The 17,546-nt window shown below is 40.4% G+C and overlaps 2 protein-coding genes across 3 annotated transcripts in view; one reads left to right on the forward strand and one right to left on the reverse strand.

Annotated features, from left to right (window-relative positions):
- The window catches only part of RPP30 (ribonuclease P/MRP subunit p30), a 33,922-nt gene extending 26,332 nt beyond the window's left edge, over positions 1-7,590 (forward strand). Inside the window, exon 11 of one of the 2 annotated variants that reach the window (XM_042458632.1) lies at positions 5,254-7,590. In XM_042458632.1, coding sequence (XP_042314566.1) covers positions 5,254-5,318 — 65 coding nt within the window. In that variant the 3' untranslated portion in view covers positions 5,319-7,590. Of the gene's footprint in view, positions 1-1,010; positions 4,842-5,253 lie in introns of those variants that run through there. The other variant, XM_042458631.1, reaches the window with a different exon arrangement.
- ANKRD1 (ankyrin repeat domain 1) lies at positions 3,153-16,610 on the reverse strand. Its single transcript, XM_042458630.1, has 9 exons — positions 16,365-16,610; positions 12,424-12,603; positions 9,898-10,035; positions 9,703-9,810; positions 7,772-7,870; positions 7,438-7,536; positions 6,758-6,856; positions 5,368-5,466; positions 3,153-3,969 (listed from the first exon to the last, which is right to left on the reverse strand). Exons 1-9 carry the CDS (start codon positions 16,389-16,391, stop codon positions 3,859-3,861), a joined length of 960 nt encoding a protein of 319 aa, XP_042314564.1. The 5' UTR covers positions 16,392-16,610; the 3' UTR covers positions 3,153-3,858.
- Between the last annotated feature and the right edge of the window lie 936 nt (positions 16,611-17,546).

Below are 17,546 nucleotides of genomic sequence, written 5' to 3' on the forward strand. Positions count from 1 at the left end.
TTTAGGGTCACCATAAGTCTGAAACTTCATGGCACACAAGAACAATAGATATGTGATAACCTCTGGTTCTTCAGATGATGTAGTACAACTCCCATTTCCACCAGCCATGATAGATGTTGTAGCTCAGACTTTGGCCTGTACACCTTATATCACCCAAATCAAGTTTTCTGAATAAGAAGTTAAATTAATCATATGCTTAGGCACTTTGATCGTCTAGTTAAGAGACGCTCAATCTTTGGTCCTCTGCAAGTTTTGGATTTCAGTTCCCTGAATCCCTGACTATAGACAGTGTTCTTTAAGGCTTTTGGATGTTGCGGTCCAAAACCTCTAGAAGACCAATGATAGACATAGCTGGAAAGCGTATTGGAATGATTTGTACTGGCCTAATTTGTAAGACATCCCACTTGAGCAGCTTGGTCAGGTCTGTCTTGCCACTCAGCCTATTAAAGAGATCCAGGAATACATTGATGCCATCTGCTTGGGTGGGAAATAGCTGGCTAATGTATGGTCCCTTAGATTTATGAAAACCTGTTATGATTCAGGTTTTTATCTACTTCATTGCCTTTGTCGCCACAGTGCTGAATCTGGTTACTCTGGTTACAGCCAGTGTGACCTCTGGTTAACATTTCCAAGCTGTGGACAGGACACATCTCATTCTAGGCAGCATTTGGAAGCACACAAAGATTTTAATGGAGCATGCACAAAATGCCACCTCAGCACCTCTGTCCCAACAGCCCTCTAAATGTTTAATTGTCTAGAAATTGTAGATCACACCCTTCCCTAAGCCTCTGATGGTGCAGTTTGCTTTTTTATTTTAAAGTTGGTCCTCCTGGACCTCTTTTAGGTCTTCAAGAGCTCTTTTCAGACATTGAAATTGGCTGACCATTTTTTCATGGGGGTAAGAGTATTGTAGGGAAGGTCCAGCACTCCAAGATACAAGGGAGAGCAGAAATGGACCCTATGGCCTCAGGTGTCTATTCCTGTTCCAGATATTCTCTGTTTCATTTTAGAAACCCGAAAGACTGCCTCTGGAGTGGTGTATACAAAGAAGAAACCTCGGAGCCCAGAGGAAGATGAGTCCACACCTGTCAGTAAAAAAGCCAAGACAACTTTGTAACCAGCAGGTTCTCCTCTGCGGTTTCCACCAACCTGTCTGAACTTCCCTGTTGTCATACTTGAATGGCTCAATGGAGTAGTTTCAGTTTATTAATTAATACAGTATTCTTGCTTAAAAGGAGATACAAATATTCCTTGTAGTAGAGCCTCAGTTGGATTATGTGGGACAGTTTTGACTGTGGACACTGAAGAGCAGAGCATAAATCGTGTCAGTTTATTTTTTGAAGGAGGTATTTCTTCTCAGATGCCTGATGGAAGTGGAAGTTTAAAGTTTAGAGAAACAGGAGGTCACATGTATAGTGATGCTCCCTTTTATAACAACTTTTCCCCCCTCAAAGACTTGTTTTAAATGTGATTACCACCTCCAATATTCAACATATTACTAGGAATGGAAATTCCTCAGTGACCTTGATATCCTAGCCTGCTCCATCATCCTGATATCTGTTCATCAGCTTATGTATTCATGTTCAAAATAATTACCAAAATGTTCTGAGTTTAACGTTTGCAAATTTGAGTTGTTTCAGGAAGCAAAGCAATAAGTGTATTATATTGATTGTGCTCATTTGACAACAATGCACCCTCAGCAGATGGGAATCCAGTTTGCTGTTTAAGTTGATAGCAGTTCCTCACTATAGCTACAAGATAACCACCTGGACTTTAAGTTTGTTTAATGCCCACTAGGAGTAGCATGCAGCAGCAACTATAACTTTGCTATAAAGTATTCAAAGGGATCTTGTATCACCTTTGAGTCTAACTGCAAGAGAAGTTGCAGCATAAGCTTTCATGGACTTGATCTACTTCCTCAGATGCCTGAGACCAACCACATTATTGCGCTCTTCTCTTACAATGCTACTGTTCCACTTTTACTGTCCTGCTGTGCTGCTTCCTGTTGTATTCTGAGACTTGTGCCTCAGTGAGACCCAAGATCTCTCTGGCTGAGAATTCTAAATGCCCCTTCTTAAACTGCAGAGCGCAGGATGCAACAGGAGGCAGCCAGATCAGTTAAAGTGGAATAGCAGTGCTATAAGAGTGTAGTGCAGTAATCTTCCCTCCCCATACATGGGGATCCGTTCCGGACCCCACCCCCGCGTATGGGGAAAAGAGTGTATGCTCAAGCCCCATAGGAAAAACGAATCACAAATTTAGTTTCCAAGACTAGTTTCCGAGACTGGAGGGAAATGATCCCAGGAGAACAGTGGGTAGAGCAGGCAATCTTTGTATGGTGGAATAGGAGAGTTCACATCTTTCTTTATTTAGTATATTCAACCCCCTGCTTTGTACATTTTCAGCATAGCACAGGTTGTAGAAAATGGATAATTTTGCTAGACAACAACCTAGAAAAGATCCAGAAAGATTTTGTGTGGTGGTCGTGCTATGTCCCCAGGGTCTGCTGATTTGTGGTCATTTATAGGAAATTCTGTTTGTAATCTATACCCCTGAAACCATCAAGCTATCAATAGAAATATGGTACTAATTTTATTCAGATTGCTTGTGACTTAAAGTGGCTTTGGGTTTGTAGTTACATCTTCAAAAATATTTCAGATCTACTTTGCAGTTTATGTACATAGCCAGAAACTTTGCCTTAGAGCTGCTGCAGCTTATCTTTGATTTTTTTTTTTAAATAAGCTAAACATCTTTAAAAGATGTTTATTTTTGCAGAACCTCTATTTTTTTCCCCAAAGACTGAAGCTAAGCAGACATCATATCCCTGAGGCTGTCTTCATTCACTTCAAGCAGTTGAGAATGTGAACTTTAAAAAAACTGTAAGAATTCTTCCTAGCCAGAAGGTTCATAACCTTCAAAGCACTTCCTAAGAAAGAAGTTGGAAACTAATTTATTTTATGTTAATTAAAAACTTATCCAGCTTCGCCATCTCATGAGGTGTCTTCAGATAAATGACAAACTGATTTGTGAAGATTGAAAAGAGACATTCTAGTGTTCTAAATCTTAAATAAGATTTAATACAAAATGTACATAAAAGGCCATACAAATATACATCACCTTTCTTCTATTATTGAGCTTCAAAAATAGCAGTCTTTTCTTTCTTGTTCATCATTTTATATTATTGTCCTTGTAATCTACAGAACTTTCAATTTTCAGATTCTGTAGTTCAAACGTGTTCCACCATGTTCAGTTCAGGATTCAGCCACTACTTCCAGTGAGGTTCAGTAGAACCATTCCCTTTTTAATTCCACTTTACACCTCCCTTCCATACCACCATTCTGCCTTTTTGCTTTTAACGGCTTGCTCTTGACAGTGACAATTCAGCAGAAACTGGGTAAGGGTGACAAATAGCTCTCTATTGAATAAAAGCCTGACAGGAAGCTGCTAATATTTTCTGAAACGCTGTTGTCTTGTATAAAAAGCAGCTTTAACACGCTCCTCTCATTCTCATTTTCATATCTGTAACTTGTGTTCTCTATAGAACAGCAGTACCAACATGACTTATTGAAAGATCAGCAAAGTATAATAGCCAAAGGAACACCATCTGAGAGAGAAGGAAATATGGAATACAAAATATAAATAGGAATAAATAAAGCAACTTAAAATCACTGGAATTCTAACATTCAAACTGTGCCTTTGAAATATTTCATCCCTGCTCTTGTCCTATATGACTTTAACAAAGGCAGCAAAAGGAAACACTTCTTATGTTTAGTGAAGATGGGATCGTTTTGGTACTGCTCTTCACATTGATTATGGCATGTTTCGCAAGACAACTGTCAGTCCGGTGACACTTGTTTTTCAGAATGTGTCAATGGGGGAGCTCTTGTAGGAGTTTTCCTTCAGGCTGTTGAATATTTCTTTGGTGCCATTTTGCCACTGCATAACGAGATCCATTGGAGTTTTCCCTTCCTGCGCAGAAAAGTTAAGAGAGGTTAGTTTAATTTTCTTGAAACTTCACCTTCCTTCTATATTTTGCTTATCTTGTGGCAGTGGTGGTGGTAAAATCCCATCGTAAAGTGTCTGGTCATACCTAATGGAAAGGCCCAGATTTGTTTAGCTGGCAGGTTTTTCCTCACTTCTAGAGTTCATGACAGCTTTAAGGGTAGTCCATTGGTCACAAGACACACAACATGTTCCACCCTTGTAGGGTGGTCTTGTCCCATTCAATTGTGGGTCACGGGTTTCCGAAGGTTACTTTTCTGGGTCTGGGATCCCCCTTTCGAGAAGAATGCATCTTTCTAATTCTTTCTGTTTCTCTCTCTCTTTCTCCATCCTTCCCCCTCAAATTTTTTAAATTCAATTTCCATTCCTGGAAACCTCCAGGCCCAGTGATTTTGCATTAAAACAAGATGCAGGGCCACAACCACTGTCCAGACAAAATAGATATCAATTTTGGGTTTTAATGTTACACCACCTCAGTGTTAGAGACCTTTATATACCCTATCCTGCCTTTCCTGCAGACGTTAAATGAATGAAATAAAGTATATATCCATTTTTCGTCCCAAAAAATGGTTCATGAGGCAGTTAACCAAAATAAAATGCAAGTAAATACAAATACAGTAAATATATAAGCATGTGAAAACACAACTAAAAACAGTTCAATTAAAGGAAAGAATGGTGTCTTTCCATTAAAACCCAACTTGGCAAGGCTGAGAGGTTTTGAAAAAATGTCTAAAATCTTTTCAGTTACATATTTAGTCATGTTTCAGCAGGTGGTATGAATGAGTGTAATGCAGCCTTTTAATGTTCTCTGTGCTTCTCTATACATTCATCTCTCCGTATCTGTGGACTGGCTTGCTTTTTCATTACTCACGAATGACAAGCCCGCAGCTCCCTGCCTCCCTCCCTTACCTTATGGCTGACATGGCTTTCTTCCCCGCCAGTGCGGCCTTGCTCCGGCCAAGACAACGCCACTCCGGCTGGTAGAAGGCCATCCCAGCCGAGGCATGGCCATTTTCCTGGCCAGCACAGCCTTCCTCTGGCCAAGGCAAGGCTGCACTGGCTGAGGCAAGGCATTCTTCCAGCCAGTGCAGCCTTTCCTTGGCTGGCGTGGCCTTGCAGCAGCCGGCTCCACCATTTTCTCAACCGCGCAGCCTTCCTGGGAAGAAGAAGGTAAGGAGGGAGGTAAGGGTGTGAGGGCATTGCCATTGGAGACAATGGGACTTGAATATTTGTGAAATTTTATATTTCCAGGTGGTGGTGGTCCGGCACGGATCTGCAAATCCAGAGGGATGACTGTAGTTGTTTCTGCAATATGATGAGATATTTTGGCAAAAAACCTTTTGAGCAGAGTGACAGACTACTTACCGCATTCTTTATATTTAGATTGGCACCATACAGAATCAGGAGTCGAATCATTTTATAGCGATTCAGCCTCACTGCGTCATGCATGGGAGTATCACCCTCCTAAGGCAAGGAGAAGAAAGGAACATGTTGGGCTCATCTGACATAAAATAGAAAAAACTTAACAGACTCTGCCAATATCATCCAGCCAAGCTCAGTAATAAAATCTGAGTACCATCATGGTGCTGAAGAGGAATATTAATGGCTATGAATAATGACTATTTCCTCTCAAAGAGCTTCAGTTCCTAAAGGTTCTGTACCCTTATTTGTTCTGTTTCGTGGGCTTAGATGGTGTGCAAAAATCTAGGGCAACCTTCTAGTAGTTATTCTCCCTTGGCAAGTAATCAAGATGACAAGCAGGAGATCTTTTATCAAATGGGCAAGAGCTGATTTGCAATTTTTCTTTTTAAGTTTGCTGGCAAGCTCAAATGATTCTGTAATGGGGGCTCATAAAAAGAGTTTGTGGACTAATAATTTTTGTAGACACGTTTATAAGGCAACGTGAAAGGCTTTACTGATGTTTGACTTACTGTAGGAGAGAAGCCTAGACTGCAAAGATATGTCAGGCAGGACAAATGCAAGTGCTTCTACTTTTCCTAACATTCCCAAACCTCTAATATGTTACTGGAAAATTGCCACCTTGACCCCAGGGTGCTGAGTAGAAGGAGGTGCTTGCACTAGTTGACAGGTACCTCTGCTTGTGCTGCCACTTCGAGCAGCATATTCCCTCTTTAATATCTATATTTTGAAGGCTCTTCTCTCAGCTAATGTCCATCTTGCAGGCTGTGCTTCCAACTTTTATTTTTAAATAATGTGTTTCCAAACAGCAGTGTTATTTGATAATAGGGAGCCCTGGTGGTGCAGTGGTCAAATGTTGGTACTGCAGCCACAACATTGTGAGTTCAATCCCAGAGGGCTCCAGGTTCACCCAGCCTTTCATCATTGCATAGGTTGAATACCCAGCTTGTTGGGGACAATTGGCTTACAGATTGTAAACTGCTTAGAGAATGCTGAGTTCACTGATAAGTGGTATAAAAATGTAAATGCCATTGCTATTACTATTTGATATGGCTTGTAGGCAGCCATGTTTCCTAGACTGGGTGGATGGCTCCTCTGCCCAGAGCATGATCCATCTATCCCTCTAGATGTGCTTGCAGTGGGAAAATAACAAGAAAATACCATACAATCTCTTCAGAAAGGCCCTTTGGTATATCCAGGGTTGGTGAATCTGTGGCTTTTGAGATGATGTTGGGCTGGGGTGCATGGGAGGTGTAGTCCAACAACACCTGGAGGTCAACATGTTCCCACCCCTGATGTGGGTGAATTGTCTAGAAGGGGTTATCAATACACTCACTCTGTCTTTAGCATTGAGGTCTGCTTCACAAGCGATGAGGTGTTCCCCACATTCGTATTGACCTGTTCTTACTGCCACATGCAAAGGCGTGCTGAGCAACTAATAGAAAGAGAGATATATACATAATTAATAGGTGCATGACAATACATACTAATAAGAGAAATCTGGAGAATCCTCTACAATCAATCCTAAATCCAGTAGGCCCCTTGAATCAATTGTTGAATAACTCAACACTGATGTAAATCCCATTGATTCAATACAAATGGATTTAGACCAGTGGTAGTCAAACTTTACCCTTGGGCCCCCCCTTTACATCTACATGCTGCCATCAACACCACCTACTTGACATAGTATATGAATAAAAATATTTTGTTTATTTAATGTGCATAATTTCATTTGCACATTCATGTATATCCATACTTTAACATTTTATAAGGAAATAACATTTAAATTAGGGCAGTTTTATTTAAGTAAATTCAACATTCAACTCAACACGTGTAAATTTTACACATGAAAAAGTTGGGGAAGAGAAGGAGGGATCATGGTCTCCAAGTCTTGCACATGCGCACCTCTGGGGGTCCTGCCCCACAGTTGGAGAACCACTGATTTAGACCATAGCCTCCAACTACCTCCTTCTTCATCATTCTTCCTCAAACTTGTAGGCAGTAATAGTAAAATACCTTGTCTCTTGCATTCCTGTTTATTCCTTTGTTCAGCAGGTACTTCAGGACTTCCACATTGCCACCACGACATGTCCAATGAATAGCTGTTGATTCAAGCTACACCAGAGGAAAAGGAATAAAATACTGGAGATGAAAAACAAAATCCCAAATGTTAAATTGTGTGTGTGGGGGGGGGGGGGGGGGGGTCTTTTCCAATACTCTGACAAGAGCTCTTCAGCATCTTGGGAAGACACTGTGGGGTGACGATAACACAGAGCAGTCCTTGCAAGCTGCCCCAGCAGAATGAATGGACAACATATCTGCAAGATTTATGTGTACAGCTTTTGCTTACCATATCTTGGAATTCAAGTTGTGCTCCAGCTTCTACTAATTTTTCCACAATTGCCAGGTGTCCTTCTGAGCATGCTCTGTGCAAGGCTGTTCGTTTATACTGTCAATGGAAAGAGTGGTAACCATAGTTAATAAGGTTTCACTTTTCCTCTTTACAAATCTGTGGTGTGACTTAAAAACAAGAAAAGAGTGAGCTTTGCTAGGACTTGGCTGGCAGGTTGGAACTGCATTGCTGCTCCTGCTTTCATCAGACAGACTGAGAGAAGAGGTAGCAGAAGAAACAATGTTGGTGTGTGTGGGGAACACTTGAAGCTGTGTGGAGAAGACATGTCTCTGGGGAAGTAGGAGAAGTATAGGGTCAATTCTTGGAAAGAGTGCTTTAACTTGGAGTGGCTCCTCTAGTTAAAATCTCTTCCCACCTATGCCAGTCTCTAGACCAGAGTATGTGGCCTCCATAAACTCCCTACACACACCCTAGCTACGCCTCTCTCTGCCCCAACGAACGATTGAGAGTCCTTCCTCACCAGAGAGAAACCTCTCCCTTTGCACCCAGTCACCTTGGGAACAGCAACCAAGTAGTTGGCTGAGCAAAGACCAAGAAGCATCTTGGCCACACTGGCCTTTGCTGGAAGGGCAGTATGGGTGAGAGGCTTCTTGGTTGCTGGTCAGCAAGCTGCTGAGTGAGCAGGTGCAAAGGGAGCAGCAACAGCATCTGCATAAGCAGCAACTGAGAAGCCTCTTGCCTGGGTCAGGCTTTGTTACAAGTCTGGCATAGGCAAGAGGCTACTGAGTCGTTGCTCATGGAGATGCTCAGTTGCTGCTCCCAGAGTCACTGGGTGCAAAGGGAGTATCTGCCTAAATATGTTGTTTTGAATTTGCAGTATAACTATATTTAAAATCAAGAAATACACATAGGGAGTGCTAAGATTGTAGCCCAAGAGAAAAGGAGGCAGTTGCTGGAAAAAGTTTGAGGACTATTGCTTTAAGGGATTATAGCTCTGAAAACTCACTCAGACTTCATGACATCAGATGGATTCTGTGAGTTGTATCCCCCCCAAGCTTGGGCAACATATAGAAGAAGATGGCATTACTTCTTCAGTATTACACATTTTACGTTGCTGCAGACACAGTCAACTGCTTAATGTATAATGCAGTGGAGATAGAAGATTGGTATGACAGGAAGAAGGACACTAGCTTACATGCACATTTTCTAGGAGCAATGGTTGAATGATGGTTTATGGGAGAACATTCAGCCATGTGAGTTCACATGTCTTTTGAGAAGCACCTCATCTGGGAGGACTAAACTAGCCAGCAATTCTTGATTAAATGTGCTTTGTATATTGCCTAAGAGGCATTTAAAGAAATAATTTATGATCAAATGATCTTTCTTCTGTATAGAAATACAAATGTGCCAGATGCCAACATCAAGCAGATATTTCTTTGGATATACCTTAGCTTATATAAATGTATATACACAACTCATTGTTATATCTTTGGCATGTTACTTTTTTTCTCCTCCCACCCTTTCCCCTCCTCACTCCTCCTCCCTCTTGATATTCATAATTAATTTTTTTAAAAAAAAAGAAAAAGCAATTAATGCTATTCTCTTTGAGAGAGGAGGATATTTTCAAGTTGTGAAAGGTATCAGTGAATTCTGCTACAAAAGATAAAGTCAAAAAGAGAGGGTCAATGTTTTTGGCATTGACACCATGTAAAATTTTCTGAGAAAATGGGCACAAGTACACTATAAACTAGCTTGTCTCCCTTCAGGAAAAATGGAAACTAGCAGAATATAAGTGGGAAATAAGATCTTTAAAAGACAACTTTCAGTACCTGGACAAATTACAAACCCAAAGTTCCTTTGAGGAAATACAGACATAAATAGATGTGCCTTATAGTAGGTTTAAAATAGAAAATAAATCAACACTGTACCTCATCACAAACATCTAGATCCCCTTTGTCTGCTAAATATTTTTCAATAACTGGCATCTTGTTCTCCAAGGCAGCCTTGAAAAATGTAGGAACATCCACTGGTTCTGTCTGAGGAAGACTAAGAATTAGTATCAGAGCAGTACAGTTTGGTGTAATCCCATTAAAGCTAGCAGAAAAGACTAATTATGAACTTACTATAACTTCTTGCTCAGGCTCCTTTACAACAGGAACTTTAACTTTCTTGATTTTTTTCCTTTTCTTCAACTGGATTATTTTTTCAAGATCTTCCAAGCTTTCAAGTTTTGGTCTCTCGTCTAGTTTCTTTTTCTTGAGCTGAACAAAAGAAGTAAATGAGAGGGTGGGTCTGGACAATTTAGCAGACAAAGACAATTCAAAGTCTGCTTCAAGGCATAGATTTCGTATCCTGAAAATGGCCTAGGTAGACAAGCCCTCCCTCTGTGGAAAGTAAGAGCACACAAGTGCACATAAAACACACATGCCTTTTGGAGCAAGCAACAGAAATAAGCAAAATGAGGAGTGGATAATCTAGATAACTAGAAACTAAGGTTCTCACAATACTCTAGATACACAGTGTACCACTCCATTGCTAAGAGATCCCTTTTTAAGTCCTTTCCAACACCACTTTTCACACTTTCAAGGTCTCCTGCCTCCAAATGCTATAGCCAAAGCAACTAATTTGAGACTGGTCAAGGTGGGAGGGAAGTTTAAGAACTTCTGTGGCTAGGCGCCTCTCTTCATCTACCATTCTTCTTTGCTCTCAAAAGCAGGGAGGAATTCAACTTCAGTACAAGGAGCAGCAGCCTTTGAGTTCCTACTTAAGGGAGGGGAAAATAGAGCAACTAGCACCATCTATAAAGGGAGAGTGATCCCCCCCAAACTCACTGATACAGACACACACCATAGCAATACTATGTCCAAAACTCAAACCACTATTACACCATGCTGGAAAGAGTTAAATGTTCCTTGGGATTCAGTCTAGTTAGAGCTGTTTCAGAATGTGTGTCAACTTGTATTTAAAACAACAGGCCACATCTTTCAGAGTGTGTAGCAGTCTAGCTGAATATTTTTCACAGAACAAGGTGTTAATGAGTGTGACTGTAAGTGACAGAATCTATCTCCCAAATGCAGAATGTATTGCACTGAAAAATCTGTTTATTGAGGTGACTATTGATCAAGTAGTTTCAAGGTACACCGTTATTACAAATTCAATTTAAAAGCACATTGGGGGGATGCAGTAAAAGGTTCTTATCCCAAACTTTAGAATCTATGTCAGATTTCAATCCATCCTTGAATTCAGCATAGAACTGTAATTCTTCATTTGAATAATCCATCACCAGTGCAATGCTGTAAAATGCTAATTTGCAAGCTCATGATAATCTGTTACTTCAAAAGTCTGCAGATTTCAACATTACTAATATATTTCCTATTTTCATCTACCGGAAAAGGGGGGGGGGGGGTTTGGGTGGGATCTTATATCGCTCACTGCCCTAGATTAGTTTTGTTCTCACTGAAGAAAATAGTCAATGTGTTGCCCTGCATGAAATGCTGATGCTAACTCTGTGAGTATTGTACTGAAGAGTGACAAAAAGTTTGCAATAGTGAAAAGTGGTGGACAAGTGTGTGACAATATCGAGATATGTATCAATGCTGTGTGCATTTTTAGACTATCCTTGGTGGGGACATGTCCATAGGTATTATCACAATGAGTTCCTACTCTTCATAATTCACCATTTCATTTATTTTATTTTATTTTATTTTATTTTATTTTATTTTATAAAGCTGGCATGGTGTGGTGGTTTGAGTGTTGGATGATGACTCTGGAGATCAGGGTTCAGTTCCCCGCTTGGTCATGGAAACCCAGCCTTGCAGCAATATATTAAAAACCAAATACCTCCCTAAATAAAAAGGTCTTAACTTGCCAGCTGAAAGACAGCAGGGAGGGGAAAACTGGACTTCCAGTGGACTTATACTCTGTCTAGAAAAATCCAATGTACAAATATTGGTGTTTCACCGCTTAGGAGCAACCACCAAGAAGGCTCTATCTTATGTCCTCACCAAATGTCCCTGTGATGGTGATTTGAAGGCACATACACACATACAACACTACCTAGCAGAAAAGGAAGATGACTTGTTAAATTACTTAATAAGCTTTCTGTCTGTCTAAATGATCTAGCTTAAATTTTAAACTGCTTTAAAATAATTTGATATATCAGTTGCACTGGGAACTTATGTGTTGTAAACTTTAGGAACAACACAGTAAGGTACTGTTGTTGTTGCATACCTTCAATTCATTTATGGCTCATGGTTTTGACAGGGGTTTCTTGGCAAGGTTTGTTCAGAGGAGTTTGCCTTTGCCAAGTCACACTCTCTCTGAGGCTAAGAGAGTGTGACTTGCCTAAGCGGGCTTGCATTGCCGAGTGGAGATTCAAACCCTGGTCTCTCAATGTCCTACCTAGCCCAACTCTCCAACCACTACATCACACTAGCTCAGAGAAAAGTTGTATGCTTGGGCCCATATCTAACTGGGAATCTTTCCTCTGGTTTCTAGAATATTTTTATAAGAACTTTTTCATTGCTTGTGCCCTAGCTTCCTCCTGATGTTACCTTTTTTAGATGTCAAAAGGAATTTAGAAATGTGCAACAGAAATGCAAGGGAGATACACAAGACATAAATATATACAAAAATGTTTATACATTTACCTCTGCTTGTAGCTGTTTCTCCTCTTTGTAGGTCAGATTACGTCGTGGGAGCAGGGGATCAGTCAATGTCTTCAGATCCTCTTGTTTTTCTAGCCTCACAGCAGCTTCATATACTCCATGTTTGAAGTCCTCTGGGAGAAAATTAGTTGTCTCTCTACCATCGCTCTTTTTGCCAGTCACCTGTCAAAGGAAATATGGCGTCAAGAGTGCCAACAACATTTTGCTTCCTGACAGACCTAGAAGGGGAATCAAAATGACACAGCATGGATGGTGCAGCCCCTGAGAAGCATGGAGAGGATTTTCTTGGAAAATATAGGTGCAATGAATGCTCCAATGGCAAGCTCATGTGTGATGCAATGGAGTAGCGTTTGACCCAATCTGCACTATAGAAATAATGCAGTTCAACACCACTTTAACGGCCATGGCTCAATGGGATTTGTAGTTTTGTGAGATATTTAGCCTTCTCTGTCAGAGAACCCTGTTGCCACAACAAACTACAAATTCCAGGATTCCATAGGATTGAGACAAGGCAGTTAAAGAAGTGTCAAACTGCATTATTTCTGCAGTGCTGTGCAGATACAGCCTTTGTTACATTTCAAATTTTACCTCTTCTCAATCCAGTTAGGGCTGACCATATCATTATGTACTAAGAAGACTGAGGCAGTTGCTTCACTAGTAATTTTTGGTAAGAAGACAGATGTTTATAGGCTGAGATATTGAAGAAATGATACCAGTCCATGCTTCTAATAAAGGGAATCCAGAATTATAGGCAGGCTGAGGTCTGAGTAGGGGACAGAGGAAATAAGAGAATGGAGTCAAGATATCTGTCATTACCATAGTATGGACTTTATGCTGTTTGGGAAGGAAAAACTGTTCCAAAGCTGTCAAGACACTGGATACAAGGAGAAAATGGGAAAGGTAGTCAGTGGTCTGAAAAGCTGGTACAGTGGGACCTTGGTATCTGCTGAGGTTTGGTTCCGGGACACCTCATGGATACCAAAATCTGTGGATGCTCAAGTCCCATGAAATACAATGCCATAATAAAATGGTGTTCCTTCTATAAAATGATAAAATCAAGGTTTGCTTTTTGGAAATTAAATATATTTAAAAATATTTTCAAGCCATGCATAGTTGAATTCGGGGGTACAGAATCTGTGAATATAGAGGTCCAGCTGTACTTGAGGATCAAGTGTACATGTGAAGAATGGAACTCCCTTATGGAAAGTAATACTGTGGCAAACCAATACAGATGCAGGCGTGCAAATGGAAAGCTCTGTGTGCTCTCTGAAGGGAAAAAAGTGGGCAAGGGAAGGGAAGTTAGGAAAGGCAGGTACAGTGTACCAAAGATGCACAAAGTTGCTAAGTCTAAAGCTAACATTCTATCAAGTAGTTTTAAAGGGCACATCAAAGTCCAGGAGGTGTGAGTTCCACTTATTGGTTTGAACTAACCAGACAGTAATTGGATGTAGCCTGGACATAGGGGCCATCTAGATGATATATGGACTCGGCGGGGGGTATCATAAAACAATGGAGAAGGAAGAAAATTTCATCTGGACTTTCCCATGTTGAGAGCAGAGAGAATTTGGATGGAGATTGAGAAAAACATAAATGGAAGCAGCAGGAGGATCCAAGAGCAGGGTCTGGACAGAGTGGGTGGCTCTAGGGAATCTGCCTTGAACTTCAAAGGTTCTGACCTATTCCTCAGATTTTGTCCAACACTTTGAATAGAGGTTTTTAGAGTTCAGACTGAAAGCCGGAATGGAGTCACTGCTCCACTGACATGGAAGTCACTAACCACTACTGGGCAGAGTACCCAATACTGACTAGAAGCAAGTATATCTATGATCACAGGTAACTTACTCTAAATTTTAAAATAAAATCTTTCTATTTAACCATTGGGCATGTGTTATGTAAAGTCAGCCAGTCCAGTCCGTCCATATGGTGAGCCATGCTAAAGTAAGATGTGGCTCAGTCTAATTGAAGTCAATGACATAAGTGAGCTATCAATAATATATGTTTCATTGCTTCCAAAGGGTCATAGTCATGACTAACTTTATCTGGACTAGAGGGCAATGACTGGGATTGGCTGCTTTGCGTACACCCAAGAGCTCAGGACAGAGAGCCTAAAGGAATTTTTTTGTATTCACCCTGCTCCCTGTGTAGACTGGCAGACTCCTATGCCGTCGCTTTTGGAATTCTCCATGTGACATGGGAACCTGTCGCCCATGCTTAAAGGTCCTTTGGGTGCTCAAATTGAATTGTGTGGTTCCATGTATCTGTTTTTGGTTTGTTCACAACTATTTTATCAAAGACCGAGCTTAGAAAAGTCTTGTAGCACCTTTAAAACTAACTGAAAAAAAGGAGTTGGCAGCATGAGCTTTTGTAGACTTAGGTTTACAAAAGCTCATGCTGCAAACCTCTTTCTTCCAATTAGTCTCAAGATCTACAAGATCTACAAGATCTCTCTACATACTGATTCTACAGACTAACATGGCTATTTCTTTGAGATCTTAGAAAGGTTACCCTTTTTTCCTCCTGGAGTCTGATTCCCGAAATGCCCAGCCAGCATGATCAATGACCATTTTGGTTGAGGAATACCAGAAATTGTAATCTAGAAAAGGTAACATCTCCAAGTACTGTTTAAATCTTCAGATATATTTATATGGTAGAAATCAAAGCATTTTTCAATATAAGCCCTTTTTGAACCAGAGTTTTACAGCACAGTCCCCTCCACTATCCATGCCCACTCAGACGTGCCATTGAATTTCAGGGGATCTTCTTTCAGGTAAATGTATAGGCTTGCAGTTGCCATCAACTTATCTTGGTTCACCGCTCTAAACAGTAATCCAAGTTTATGTCCAGGACTGTTTAAAATAAATGAATCCTTCTGTTAAACCAGTGAATTCAGTAAAGAGTTTGGGAGACAACTCATGGAAGTTGCTACAATAAGTACAGGAACTGCCCCTATTGGAGCCTTCCAAAGAAGCAACCTTTTCCGAAGGCTCCCATTACATTTGTTTCCTTCACTGCTAACTCCTGCCATTAATAACATACTCTAAAGACATGAGATAAAATAGGCCAATTAAGCCTAGTCACTCAAACCACCTCTTCTATTATCCTCTGCAGAATTGCTCCTACTTATTTCTGAGTCAACCTCACATACTTGGCACAATGAGAACATAACTGGCAATGCATCGGCAGGTTTCCTTCCAGAGATGCTAATCTGCACAGAACAAACCCAGTTGGTTCAGATTCATAGCTGTGACTCCATCCATATTCCCACCATGAATAATATTTACCGTATGTTTTCTTGTGAGCCACTGTGATAAAGAAACATTGTTCTATGTGAAACAGACTTTAAAGGAACAAAACAAAGTGTCATCTTTCATTCTGGGATCAAATCCTTTTGTTTTGTCTTCTTGAAGCATTTACAAGGAAAATCAAAGTATCTTTGCACATCAGTATACATGCACACTTTTACCTGGAGTAGTCTAAAGATAGTCTAAAGTAGTCTAAAGACCATTATCCTCAACAATTTCAGCACTTTTCCAATGTGTGTGAAGCACTTCTCAAACCTTATTTCAGAAATCCTGACAACTGACCAGTATGAAGACATAATGTAGCACACATACCTTCATAACATAACATTTTAAATCCACAAAGCAGCAGCTTGCCCAAGACCATTGAAATTTAAATTATGGCTTTTTGACTCTTAGTTTATCTCTTTAAACCATCACACAAATTCACAGATACAATTCACATAACCATATAATCTGCTCATTTACTTCAGTAAAAAACAACAATAAACATACTCATGCTTCTCTTTCTGATGTAATTAATTCATAGCCTATATGGAGACACTTCACAAAAGTATTTAATACCTGCCCACAAAATGCAATCCTTAAAGGTAGAATACCAAACAAAGGGAACTCTGTACTTACCAGTTCTTCCACTCTTAGCATCATCATAGTTGCTGCTGGCTTATCAAAAAATGTTAGCACTGTTTGGTACTCCTTCAAGGGAAGATGCCTCCTCCCACTGCTATCCGAAGCTACTTTGCTGAGATACGCCAATCTCTTTTAGCTTATATATCTCTACAAGAACTTCTTCTGAGTGAGATAATCTTCCAACCTGGGAATCCAAGTATGCCCTCAGCCCCCCAGCCCTGAGATAGGTGCTCTTGCATTCCAGACATGTTAACTAGCCAGATCTAATGTCAAAGATAGGAATTGTTGGGGGAGGGGGAGAGAAAAAGAAGAGGGTCATCTTGCCATGTGTAACCCTCCTGCCTGTGTGAATCAGTATGAAATACAAGAGCTTCATTCCATTCATGATGACTAAATAGCTTAGCAATGCTAGCCATTCTGTGTGCCCAGTGCCCAGTAGGACAGCTGTCTTGATACCCCACTGTATCGTAACTGACTTTCATATGAGCCAGAGACACCAGGAAAAGGACAAGTGACCCAGACGCCATGCTCAGCGTAGTATCATCTTTGGCTAAGCAAACATGTGATCTATTCTGTTATGGGAAGTAATTCTTTTCATTATATTCTATTCTTGGATTGTAAACAGTATTGGAGGGAAATGGGTGGTCTTTTTCTCCCTCCCTCTCTTGTCCCATCATGATGGCACTTGTCTATATTTGTTGGAAGGAATTCTCTGAAGGGATTATGAAGCCAGAATGATGTCTCTAGTGCTAAAAAAGCTCAATGACACAGTAAATTACCATCAGTGTAAGAACGTGAAACCCAACGGCTTTGTATTTTCCCTGGAATCTGTAACTGTTTATAAGCAGAATTCAAAACCGGGGGATGGATGGGTAATCTCTTGGACAACAAATCCTAGTCCCCCAGCATAGGGGATTGTGGATGTTATAGTCCTAAAAAGTTAGGACTTCCACTGAAAATGGATTAGTCAGAGAAATCACCATAATCTTACAAGATTATCTAAAGAGCATTTTTTTTCAAAGGATAGACATGTTAAATCTCCTTCAGTGTAACAAATAAGAGTTTGGTGACACCTTTAAGACTAACGGATTTAAGAACTATTCTGGATCTTAACTCACTTCCTCCTTTGTATGGAGCGTAATATTGAAGCCACAGGTAGACAAAATCTGTATACCT

Source organism: Sceloporus undulatus, chromosome 3 (assembly GCF_019175285.1).
Source record: "Sceloporus undulatus isolate JIND9_A2432 ecotype Alabama chromosome 3, SceUnd_v1.1, whole genome shotgun sequence".
Classification (NCBI taxonomy): Eukaryota; Metazoa; Chordata; class Lepidosauria; order Squamata; family Phrynosomatidae; genus Sceloporus; species Sceloporus undulatus.

Bases quoted from the DNA above. Each gene is read 5' to 3' on its own strand.
- ANKRD1 (XM_042458630.1), bottom strand. From the start codon at position 16,391: ATGATGATGCTAAGAGTGGAAGAACTG. The intron at 10,036-12,423 runs GTAAATGTATAA...TCTTTTGTTCAG, and splicing joins AGAAACAGCTACAAGCAGAG to CTCAAGAAAAAGAAACTAGA. The intron at 7,537-7,771 runs GTAAGCAAAAGC...CCTCTGGTGTAG, and splicing joins AACTTGAATTCCAAGATATG to CTTGAATCAACAGCTATTCA.